Raw genomic sequence first — 12,741 nt, 5'->3', positions numbered from 1 at the left:
GTTCTATAAGAAATCTTTCTACTCAGGATAGTGAATGTATTCTCTTAATTTTATCTCTCTATGAGTTCCAGCGTTTTAGTTTTAATTTTTAAATTGATGACATCTAAAATTCTACTCCTAACCAAAACATTCCTGGGGGTGACCAAGGACAACTCCAAAAATCTTCCATAAATGGAAGTAAGACTTACTCCTTAAAGAACTTACTGGGATCCGGGCCTGCAGGGCACAGTGGCTTTAGTGCACCTCTGCTCTTAAGACTATTCAGAAATTGTCTTTGTGAACCCAGCAGGCTGTTTCAAAATCAGCAATTTAGGGCTTGCTTGCAACATGCAGTTATGCAGCAGCTGTTTTGTGGATCTGGTGAGTGCCTGCATGCATAGTTCCCCAGGAATTTTCTAAATTTGAATTCTCATGGTATTTCAAGTGGCTCAGTTGTCACTTTCTTTTCTTTTCTTTTCTTTTCTTTTTTTTTTTTTTTGAGTCAGAGTCTTGCTCTGTCACCCAGGCTGGAGTTCAGTGGCTGGAGTGCAGTGGCGCGATCTCAGATCACTGCAAGCTCCGCCTCCCGGTTTCACGCCATTCTCCTGCCTCTGCCTCCCCAGTAGCTGGGACTACAGGCACCCGCCATCACGCCCGGCTACTTTTTTGTATTTTTAGTAGAGACGGGGTTTTACCGTGGTCTTCATCTGACCTCGTGATCCGCCCGCCTCGGTCTCCCAAAGTGTTGGGATTACAGGCGTGAGCCACCGCGCCCGGCCAGTTGTCTCTTTCTTTTGCCTACTGCCACACACATACCACCAAATCCTGCACTCCAAGCTGCTTCTACACCCTGGACTCCCAACCTCCAGTTAGACAATCCACATCTTCCCACACCTGCCTCAGGCTCCATCAGGCTACTGTGCCTCCTGCAGCAACCAGGCCAGGGGGAATCTGGATTCCTATTACACTTCTGAGGAAGGTGGTCAGGGAGTGTGGAGGATGTGGGTGGGAGGGGGTGAGGTTGAGGGCAGGAGTACACCGTGGTCTTCTGTCTTCTACCTCATTGGCCCAGGTGCTGCTCTCCCTCCGGTTGTCTGCTTTCAGCCCTGCCTGGGAAATCAGGCCTGCGCCCTGATCTTCCTGACTCTCATTTTGTGAGGAACCTGAACGGATGAGCCATCGCTCTTGTCCCACACATTCTGTCCAAAAGGTGCCCTCCTCTCTGCTTGCTCGGGGGCCTGCCCTCTGAGCTCTGGCACTCAGGCTGGGATGCCGCTCAGTACAGAGGCTCTGCAGCCCTGCAGGCGTCTGACTGTTCCACACCAGCAGGATAAAGGCCACAGGGCATGCTGTGGTGGAAAAGCATTCAGAGGTATGGGCTGAAGGCCTCTCTTTCCACAGTCCCTTTGAAGACACCACCGAAGTAGGCACCCCCTTGATGGACAAGGTGGCCCAAGGCCTGGCTTCACATGCAGGCTCTTGGGTCTCAGCGGGTCCTCTCTGTGCCTGGTATAGCCAACTGCTTCACGCATCTTACCCGGTTTCCTCTCCTCCACAACCCAAGCTCCTCCTCGACCCCCTTGCTCAGCTGTCCTCAGGACAGCCAGATCCCCAGCCCTTGGAAAAGCCCATCTCTAGTGCTTGGGGAAGGAGTTGGGTTCAGGTGGTCTAACCACAGAAGAACAGAGAACCTGAGGCAGGAGGAAATCCCTTCCCTTGCTGGGTCTCTTGGCACAGCCCATCCAGGGGTCTGGGTCAGGGTCCAGGTATACTCTATCCTCCTTGAGGACCTGGGTTTTCAGGCCCCCAAGGTTGGTCAATGTGGAGTCTTTCCCACTATTCATCTGGGAAATGAAGGAATATCCCATGGGGCCCTCTCTTACTCATTAGAGACACCCAGAAAATACTCCAGCAGAAACTGGGTGCAGTGTATCAGACCGCTATAATTATAATTGCAGGGTGTGGAGGTCAGACACGTTTTGTGGCTATTTTCTCTCTGTCTGTGTCTTGCTTGCCTTTTCGCTTTCTTAGTGGTATCTTTTCATGAGAAGGTGTGGCTAATGTTGATGAAGTCTCATTTATCATGTCTTTCTTCTATATGTATTTTTTCTGTGTCCTGCTTGTTGGTAGGCTAATCTTTGCCTGCCAACAAGTCACAAAGTATCCTTGAAATGCTTTATATCTTTAACTTTTCAATTTTGGTGTCTAATGCGGCTGAAATTACTTTTGTGTGTAGTGTGAGGAAGAATAACATTGTTGGTCTCCCCCACCTCCATATAGAAGTTCATTAATTGAAATGATTTATTTTCTTTTATTGAAACCCCATTTGTTTACCATATAGCTGTGGATCAATTTCAGGTCTTTTAACTCAGGCTGTTTATCTGTTTGTCACTCCTGATGCCTTGTGTCTAATAGCTTATAGGAAGCCTTAAAGTCAGATAGTACAAGTCTTTGTTCTTTTTCACACATTGCAATAAATTTTGAAATAGATAATAACTCATGAAACCATCACACACATCAGGATATGCTGTCACTTCATTCCTTTCTGATATGGTTTGGCCGTGCCCTCACCCAAATCTCAACTTGAATTGTATCTCCCAGAATTCCCATGTGTTGTGGGAGGGACTTAGGAGGAGGTAATTGAATCATGGGGGCGGGTCTTTCCTGTGCTATTCTCCTGATAGCCAGTAAGTCTCACTATCTGCTGGGTTTCTCAGGGGTTTCTGCTTTGGCTTCTTCCTCATTTTCTCTTGCTGCTGCCTTGTAAGAAGTGCCTTTTGCCTCCCGCCATGATTCTGAGGCCTCCCCAGTCATATGGAAATGTAAGTCCAATTAAACCTCTTTTTGGTCCTGGACTCTGTGATGTATTTGTCAGCAGCATGAAAAAGGACTAATACACTCTCATTTCTGAGTGGGACACATGCTGTCACTCACATATGCTGGTTGCTGACTTGTGACGGAAGATTCTCTATTGTACCCTCTGGGGACAATACATCTCCAGTTGCCTGCGGGGAGGATGAACATGCAAAAACTCCACAACACTCAGCACAGAGTCTGGATTTAGTCCCATTAGTCTGAATGGGACTAATGCCCTTATAAAAGGGACCCTGGGGAGCTCTCTCGCCCTCTTTCTGCCCCCTGAGGATACAATGAGAAGGTGGCAGTCTACAACCAGAACAAAGGTCCTCACCATAACCCTACCATGTCGGCACCTTGATCTCGGACTTCCAACCTCCGGAACTGTGAGAAATCAATTTCTGTTGTGAATCAGCCACCCAGTTTATGTATGGTACAGTGTTAGAGAAGCCCGAACTAAGACACAGATGGAATCCCATGGAGAGTCTCTAATTTGCTAAGCTGGTCATCAGGCGGGATGTTGCCAGTTAGAAACAGGAAAAGCTGACATTTTGTGTATATGAAAGAAGATAGTGGACAGGCCCATTGTGTCGGCTTTGTCCGCCTTGGCAAACTGGAGACGGAAACTCGATTCACCATCGCCAGCCACGGGAGGACTGGGAGGACCTCCAGAGGAGGTTAGGTCGACTTCATGGTAACTTTAGATCCGGAAACCTCCAGGATTTTTCTTGTCTTCCCTTTGATCTCTCTTCCGCCTACCCAACAGGACAGGACTCGCCGCCTTTCTTTCCCGGCAGAAAGGGGTCCGTTGCGGACAAGACCAAAGAGAGCAGCTGGTTTCCCCTACGTGTCCTTCCGGGCCTGGGCGTCTCGGGAACTCAGGCTGACCCGAGACCTAACTCCCGGCGAGTGGGACCAGCAGGAGCCTGGAAGAGCGCGCGCACCGAGGTGGAAGTTGGGCGCCGGGGGTCGAGAACCGCGGTCAAACCCTCTTCTTCCAGGGGCACCGCGCACCTGCCCCCGGGGATGCCGAAGGAAGTGGCCCATAAAGCTTCTCTGCAACCGAAAGAGGCCTGAAGCTCCAGGAGGGCCGAGAGGAGCCTCGTTGAGCGAACCCAGCCCTCTGCCTGGCTGGCCCTGGTCAACAGGCTCGGAAGAGGCCGATTTGGAGGACAGAACGGAAGAAAAGACCTAAAGGTTTCGAATCTCATGACGTAGAGATGTTAAAAGCCTCCAATCCTAAGGTCCGACTGTGCGGGGGAGCGAGGGGGTCTCAAGCTGGATCGACCCCTCAGCCTTCATCTGGAGAGTCCTCTGCACAAGCTCAGAGCAGGACAACGCGCATCAATGGTTCTCAAGAGGGGGCAACTTCGCTCTTACACGCCTCTCCCATCCCCGCTGGGACACTAGGTCACGAATGGGGGAAGCGGGGAGGGAGAATGTTAACCCCCTGGCATGTATCTAGTCAGCGGAGGCGACGGCTGCTGCTAAACACCTTACAATCCACTGGAGGGCCCCTCCCCTACCCCGAAGTAGCCATTCCGCAGAGGTGGAGAGACTCGCGTGTAGCTCAATGCCCACGCACTTAGCCGATGGGAAATCACGAATTGATGACCAGTTGGCTCTTGGATCTGAGGAAAAGTCTCCAGCGTCAGAGGGAACTCTCGAAGTTTTGCCCGAAGCAAACGGAAGGGTGGCATTGCCATCGCCTAAGATGGGAAAATGGCAGGTGTCACAGGTTGCTGGGGAAGGTCGGAGACCAGCTGAGGGCCCCGGAGCCTTCCTGGAAAGAGTTTCCCATCCAGCCCGTCTCGGTTTCCGCATCCGTCGGATTCCTTATGACGTTGAGGGTGCTGGCGTCTGGGTCCTTTATGATGCAGAGGGTGCCCCCGTCTCACCCCGGGCGCCTCCGCGCTCCCGCCTCCTCCTGGCAACCTGGTGCGCGGCTCCGGACCTGGCGACCCACGACCGGCTGGTCACTTGCTGCCGCCTCGCAAAGGCGCATCTCTAGTCCAGTGGTGAGCTGCGGCCGGGTCGCTGCAACTCGCTCCAGGACTCGGGACTCGTGGCCTCGGTGTCCCTCGCGGAGCCCTCGGTGTGTCGCCTGCAGGCTCTTTTTTTGAAGAAAGCAGGGAGGGAATGGCCTTGTGAGAGACTCCAGGAGCAAAGAGCGACCCTCACAAGGCCCAAGTCCTCCCAGAGCTCAGGGAAGCTGTCGCTTCTGACGGAAGAAGGGAGAGAAAGCTCCCTCCTGTGTGTCCCTGGTGGTCTAGTGGCTAGGATTCGATTCCCGGTCAGGGAATTGTTTTACACTGGCCGCCCTCCCGCAGGAATCTTCCTTCACTACGCTGTCAGCCGGCCTGCTCCAAGGGCCAGAAGCACAACAGTCTCCGCAGCGAGGGGCAAAGCCGGGCGAAGGAGGGCAAGTCCTGGTGGACCACCTCTCACGACACACCGTTCCTATTTATCTCCGTGTCCGTCATCCGCGGAAGCAGCTTTAGAGAGTGATGGAGCGTCTCGCTCCGGTGTACACAGCCCGGCAGAGATGCCAGCCCCCATGGAGCTGCACCCAATAAGCCCACACTCTTTCCCGTCGCCACCCCAGAGACGCCTATCGCGCTGAGCTGCGAATAACTAAGAGAGAGGCCAAGCCAAGTCGTGGCGTTTGTGGCAGCCCCGGACACGGGCACCAGCCAGTCAGCGGAGCCTCCTCACCTCCGTTTTCCAGCGAAAGCGCTCCTTAGGCCTTGGGAAGAGGCGACCGGAGGCGATGCCCGCGAATTTGTTAGGGGGGTAAGCAGCCGGTGAGGTCCTCGAGGGCGGTCCCGTTTGCTGATTGAGCGGTAGAGGGAGGCGATGTTCGCTGACCCAACAAGGACAGCAGGTGGAGTAGGCACAGATGGAAAACTGCTGCCGGTGCCCTAAGCAGAAGGCAGGTGGAAAAATCAGCACTAGGACGTCGAAGCGATGGTACCACAGTCAAATCCCACGACGTCTACACTCTACCAAGCACTTGCGGACGCTCCCCCTTTTCCATTCAGTACTCCCAAGAGGGGTTCGGAAGAACCCCGAGTCCACTGTAAGCTCAGGGGAGAGCGGGAGCCAGGGAGGTGACGTGCACAGACTCGGCAGAGGCGGTGTGCAGAACCGCGGTGGGGTGAGAGGGCGCGGTGGCTGCGGGGCGGGAGCCGCTGCTGAGAGGCGGCCTGGGTTGTCTTGTGGGGTGACTGTCGTTGGAATCTTTGGTGGAGAGTGGTTTGGAAGAATGGCGAGGGGCGGCAGTGGGGAGGGTGGTGACCCTGAGCGACCGGCCAGGGCGAGGAGGCTGTGCTGTCCCTGCAGGCCATGTGCTCATTTCCACTTACCTGGTAGGGGAGAGACCGTGGTCACGAGGGGGGTTCTCCCAGAGTGAAGCTTCTTCATCTCACTCTAGAGTTGCTGATCCCTGTGATTTCCTCCATGTGGGAAACGGTGTTTGTGGTAGAAGAGGCTGCGCTCTTTACCTGACATAACGGGGTTCAAGACTGACAACGCCTCACGCCCACCCGAAAACGTTTACATGGCTTCCTTGTCTCTTTTTTTTTTCTGTCCTAAAGTCGCCTCATCTTCACATCCCCTCATTTTTTCTTCCACACTCGAGAGTGTCTCTCTCTCATTAAAAGCTCCACCAAATATTTGAAATATCTCAACCAGAAAGACTGCAATAAATACATTATTTCATTCGTGGAAGCTACAGACCAGCTAGGTTGAGAGTTTCTTGATATTTTCTGCTAAACGGTGAGGCATAGAGCACTTGGAAGGTTTCTCTTTGGGCCACTGTTTGTGTACTCTTGGGTTTCCTTCTTTTCCCCAGACAGTATGGCGCTGTGGGGCCAGGGGTAAACCCTGCTTTCCGGCTTTCTGGCTGCAGATAAAGGCCTCAGCTGGTGCAGGAATCAAAAGCAAACCAAAAGACACGTGGGTTCGCCCCAGTGGGTCCAAGATAGAGTCTGACTGTACCAGGATTCGGATTAGAACAGAGGTTGCTGCAGGCACAACGCAGACTACTAACCACTAGAGAATCCCAAGGCGCCCCACACCTACTGCCCATCGTTTTGCTTCCTCACCCCTCTATTATTTATTTATATATATTTTTGAGAGACAGAATATCGCTTTGTCGCCCAGGCTGGAGGGCAGCAGCACGATCTCGGCTCACTGCTACCTCCGCCTCTTAGGTTCAAGCGATTCTCCTGCCTCAGCCTCCTGAGTAGCTGAGACTACAAGCGTGCACCACCACGCCCAGCTAATTTTTGTATTTGTAGTAGAGACGGGCTTTCACCATGTTGGCCCGGCTGGTCTCGAACTCCTGACTTCAAGTGAGTGATCCACCCACCTCGGCCTCCCCAAGTGCTGGGATTACAGGCGTGAGCCACTGCCCCTGGTCCCCCGATTTTATTTTTATTAATGTAAAAACATTATGCGATTTTTACTTCTTTATTCTTGGGCAGCTACAGGTTCTTGTGATTTTCTCTCACATCTTCTCCCCATTTCCCCCTCTCCATTCTGATACATGTCCCACCCATCTTCTCTGCATCCAGCCGGTGCCCTCTGCACGGGCATCCTGGGCTGTCCCATTGTCTAGTCCTGGTCTCCCCTGCTTCTCCCTCCTCCTTTTCACGTTTTCCCTTTTCACTCCCCTGCCTCTTTCCCGCTCCCGCCCCACCGACCCCATCTACTGAAGCCAAGTTGAGTGAAGGGAGAGCAAGCGGAACAGATGATTGCCTGAAGGCGGCGCAAAAAAACAGAAAGAGCTACCATGAGAGCCGTCGGGGAGTTCAGCTTCCCTTGGGCCCCACGTGGCTCAGGCTGGGGTCGCAGATCCAGGCATTTCCAGAGGCACTGGCTTCTGAAGCAGGCGAGGGTGAACGCAGGGTGAAGGCCATTCGGCCGCCCTTCTGGCTTCAGAGTCACGCAATGCACGCGTTTCTAACGTGCAGCAAGACGATTAGTCGACTCAGCCTCTCCGGTTTTCCGAAGCTTTGTAGTCTGCACAGTTGTCCCGCAGAAAGCGAATGGCAACCCCTAGGGTTTAGTGATTGCTTAATGTATATAGAGATGAAAGTAAGCAATAGTGGTTGTCTCTGTGGCGCAGTCGGTTAGCGCGTTCGGCTCTTAACCGGAAAGTGGTGTTTCGAGACCACCCAGGGATGTGGTTTTAAATGTTGGTGGTTGTGGCCGGGTGCAGTGTCTCACGCCTATTAATTCTCAACGCTTTGATAGGCCGACGTAGGGGAAGCCTCCACGGAGCTCAGAAGTTCAAGACCAGTGAGAATCCCATCTCATTAAAAAAAAAAAATTGCAGTTGTATCTATCTCCTCAGACCTATCACTGTATTTAAAAGTGAAAGACTGTTTCCTTGTGGCTTGTGCATCCCATGAGGACAGACAGCAGAAGGTCCCCCTCCGAGCCTCCTAGAAAATAAGATCTCTGCAGCACAAACTAGCTTGCATGTATGGGAAACAAAGTATTTGAAGAAACAAACTTCAAAAATTCTGCCTTGCTTTCCACAAAAATTAACCCATCACAGTCTGTCTTCAAGTGGCATCATACCTCTTCACATGACTCCTCTCCCTGCCTTTATGCTATTGTCATGCTTTTTACTTTAAACCTGTTAGAAACATTACAATCCATCTCTGTTACTTTTGTTTCAAGAGTCAGATGTGTTTTTGTTTGTTTGTTTTTGTTTTTTTGTTGTTGGTGGTGGTGGTGTTTTTAAGACGAGTCTTACTCTATTGGACAGGCTGGAGGGCAGTGGCACAGTCTTGGCTTACTGCAACCTCTGCTTTCTGGGTTCGAGTCATTCTCCTGACTCAGACTCCTGAGTAGCAGAGATTACAGGCTTGGGCCACCACATCTGACTAATTTTTGAATTTTTCGTAGAGAGGAAGGTTCACCATATTGGCCAGGCTGGTCTCGAACTCCTGACCTCAAGTGATCCGCCTTCCTCGGCCTCCCAAAGTGCCAGGATTCCAGGCGTGAGCCATCGTGCCCGGCTAAACAGTCAGATGTTAAAATTATATATTTGCCTTTGTAGATGTCATTTCTAGTGTCTTTTTTTTTTTCATCCAGATTTTCATCTGGTGTCAGTTTCCTTCTGCCTAGAGGACTCCTTTAACTTGTCTATTAGGTGTCTTAAACTTGCAGTATCATTCACTGATGCTCTGTTCATTAAAGAAAAAAAAAAATTGTTGGCCGGGTGCGGTGGCTCACGTCTGTAATCCCAGCAATTTGGGAGGCCGAGGCGGGTGGATCAGGAGGTCAGGAGATCCAGACCATCCTGGCTAACACAGTGAAACCCCATCTCTACTAAGAATACAAAAAATTAGCTGGCTGTGGTGGTGGGCGCCTGTAGTCCCAGCTACTCAGGAGGCTGAGGCAGGAGAATGGTGTGAACCCAGGAGGCGGAGCTTGGAACCTGTCAAAAGGCATTCTTAGCCTTAAAAGAAAAGCCAGGGACATCCCTTGCCTCAGGACTCTCGAACTTAGAAAAACCTTTCACCCTGTATGTGGATGAATAACAAGGGACAGCTTTGGATGTTCTAACTCAAAGGCTGAGGAATTACTTTGGACCAGTGGCTTATTTCTCTAAACAGCTAGACCAGGTGGCAGCTGGGTGACCAGGAAGCTTGAGATCTGTGGCTACCATCACTCTGTTGTTAGAAGAACCACTAAGTTTACCTTGGGACAACAATTACAGGCCATACCACCCCACCCCCACCCCCACCCCCTGCCACCCCATGAAGTACAGTACAGAGGGTCCTAGAGGCAAAAGTACACCAATGGCTAACAGGGGGCCAGTTATTTAAATATCAGACCCTTCTGCTTGACAGCCCAGATGTTACCCTGAAAGTATGCTGATTTTTAAACCCTGCTACTCTGTTGCTGCACCTCACGTCTCAAGAAACAGATCCCCAACTCATTGACTCCTGTGTGGAAACCACGGAAGAGCTCTACTCTAGAAGGCCCAACCTTGAAGACAAGCTCTTGTCTAACCCAAATGTTGAGTGGTTTAGAGATGGAAATAGCTATATTCATGAGGGAGTAAGAAAGGAAGCTTAGCCAACAAGAAGTCATTGAGGCCAAGGATTTACCTTCTCAGACTTCTGCTCAAAAAGCAGAATTAGCTGCTCTAATTAGGGCCTTCCAACCATGAAAAGACTTAAGATGGGCACGGTGGCTCACCCCTGTAATCCCAGCACTTTGGGAGGCCAAGGTGGGTGGATCACCTGAGGTTGGGAGTTCGAGACCAGCCTAGCCAACATGGCGAAACCCCGTCTCTATTAAAAATACAAAAATTAGCCAGATGTGCTGGGGGGCGCCTGTAATCCCAGCTACTTGGGAGGCTGGGGCATGAGAATCCCTGAGTTTGCAGTGAGCTGAGATTGTAGTGAGCTGAGATCATGCCACTGCACTCCAGCCTGGGCGACACAGCAAGACTCCGTTTCAAAAAAAGAAGAAGAAAACCAAAACCCTCAAGAGTCAATGTGTTGACTGACTCTAAATGTGGGCTCCTGGTGCTCCATGCTCATGCAGCCATAGGGAAGGAAAGAGGACTATCAAAAGCCAAGGGATGCCCCATACAACTTTACTCAGATCTTGGAACTTTTAGATGCTGTCCAACTCCCAAAGAAATAACAATTATTCACTGCAGGGGACACCAGAAGGGAGACACTTTTATTATTAGAGGAAATTCCCTGGTGGAAAGAGCAGCTAAGGCCACAGCTAAGGAAACCCTGGTATTTCAGGCTGCTGCGCTACTACCAGGTACTGCATCCGTGTCAGTGACACCATACTATACCCCTAAGGAAATTAAAGGGACTGAGTAAAAGGCTTCCAGGGAGACCCATCTGGATGGTTGGTAGAAAAGAACAAACTATTCCTGAGGCTGACAGATGGGAAATAATTAAACATTTTCATGATTCCTCACATTTGGGAAAGGATTTTCCATTCAAATTAGTTTCCTAAATATTCTTGGGGAAGGGACTGTTCCAAACTATAAAAAGGGTTACCACTCAGGAAGCCACCCCATACCCCGATCCCTGCTTAAACCTGTACAACACCAAGGAGCATACCATGGTGAAGACTGGCAGACAGACTTAACCCAGATGCCACCTTACAGGGGACTACAAGATTTGCTAGTATTTATAGACACTTTCAACAGGTGGATAGAAGCTTTCCCCACAAGGACAGGAAAAGTACTGGAAGTGTCTAAATTCTTAAAGAAATCATTCCAAGATTTGGATTACCAAAAGGTTTGCAAGGTGACAACTGACCTCACTTCACAGCTAAGGTGACCCAGTGAGGTCATGCCTCAGCCTTAGGCATTACCTATCTTCACTCCTCATGGAGATCTCAGTCTTCAAATAACATAGGAAGCCAATCGCGACATTAGCAAAACTCTTTCAGTTTAGGAGCTTGCCTGCCCTGCGTCACTATCATTGTTTCCTTGGGTTTCCCAGGAATGTACATGTGTGAGACTGCCGCCCTGCTTATAGATCTGTTTCCCTGCAAGGAAACAGGAATATGTTGCCTGTGGCTTCCAGAGTTGGAGATACATGTAGTTGCACCCCTGAGGGCTAACATTTAATTTTGGAATCAAGTGATGCATTCAGACTGGTTGTTATCATTCTGTGGTATATATTTAGTGAACACACTCATGATTGAGTTTCCTGCTTTTAGCTGGAGCAAGAAAGTTTAATAATTGTGATTTGTATGAAAAAATCATAGGCAAGGGAATGGATGTAAAATAAACTTTATTGTCAGAGGTTTCTAAAGGCTCATCCTTCAAGGAAAATGGGCATATGCTGAAGAGCTGATAAACTGTCTACAGCACTGTTATTCTAACATAATCTTGATTCCAAGTTCTTGCCATTTTCCTCCAGCTGCTGTTGACTCCAGTTATATACAGGATGGGGGAAAGGGGATTATCTATGAATGTAGGCATCACTGTCTCTTGGGCAGTTATCACTGAAGGGATGTGATTTCTACAATCAAACTATCCATTTGGAGTACAAATCTGGAGTGGCTGTAAAATTCGGTTCTCAGAGATGAACTTGCAGATTCAGACTTTCAATTGTTCTGTTGTTTTAGTTTTTCTCATCAACTGGGGAACTGTTTGTGACTAAGCTTTGTTAAAAGTAGAGAAAAGCTTTTCATAGTTCCAACATTAGTTGTTACCCAAAACAAACAAACACACACACACATACAATTAAACAATAATCTTTGGTGAGGTCTTGCTGATACCTGAGGCTGGAGTGAGAGCTGAGTGGTGATACAGGCCAGGTGCAAACTGAGTGCAACTAAGTGGATAATCTCCAGTAGTGAACTACAGTCTAGAAGAAGATAGTAATAATAGATTGAAAAAAAAGTCTCCTGAAATGAACTAGCTGGCCTGTGGTGTAGGACACAGGACCCCACCCACCTTATGATTCTAAGAGCCTTGCTCAAAGCCACTGCAGATGAGTTCGCTAGGTCTCTACCACCTCCTCAGCATCAATTGACTCTTCATAATACTCCTCTGGAGAGAAATAAGGGTCTTTCAACCTCCCAGGAAGGGATTTGCTTAGCCTCAAATGTGCACATTCAGAAATAGCTTGTCATAAGAAAGAGAGGATAGTTTGCAGAGAAATAACCCTCCTAAGTCCACATCCTATTCCTTTTAAATAAGAGAGTGGTGCCAAGGGAAGAGCCCTAGAATGTCAAAGCCAACAGGGTGCTCAGATACCACCCAAGTACAGTTCCATCTTTAGCCGTAAGGAGACAATGGTGTCAAGAGGCTGAGGCCATATGACCTGTAGGTGAAAAACCTGGGATGAGAATTGCGGCCTCAAACCTTTTCCCCTACATCAGAGAGTTTAGGAGCAGCTT

At 49.9% G+C, this 12,741-nt stretch overlaps 1 protein-coding gene and 1 non-coding gene across 2 annotated transcripts; one reads left to right on the top strand and one right to left on the bottom strand.

Annotated features, from left to right (window-relative positions):
- Window positions 1-888: 888 nt before the first annotated feature.
- Window positions 889-3,183, bottom strand: LOC117978570 (FAM231A/C-like protein). Its single transcript, XM_063606775.1, has 2 exons — window positions 3,170-3,183; window positions 889-1,498 (listed from the first exon to the last, which is right to left on the bottom strand). Exons 1-2 carry the CDS (start codon window positions 3,181-3,183, stop codon window positions 889-891), a joined length of 624 nt encoding a protein of 207 aa, XP_063462845.1.
- Window positions 3,184-7,951: 4,768 nt separating this feature from the next.
- TRNAK-CUU (transfer RNA lysine (anticodon CUU)) lies at window positions 7,952-8,024 on the top strand. Its single transcript has one exon. It is a non-coding gene; the product is annotated as a tRNA-Lys (tRNA).
- The last annotated feature ends 4,717 nt before the right edge of the window (window positions 8,025-12,741 follow it).

Source organism: Pan paniscus, chromosome 1, assembly GCF_029289425.2.
Source record: "Pan paniscus chromosome 1, NHGRI_mPanPan1-v2.0_pri, whole genome shotgun sequence".
In the NCBI taxonomy this organism is placed as follows: domain Eukaryota; kingdom Metazoa; phylum Chordata; class Mammalia; order Primates; family Hominidae; genus Pan; species Pan paniscus.
This window is presented reverse-complemented; position numbering and strand designations above follow the sequence as displayed.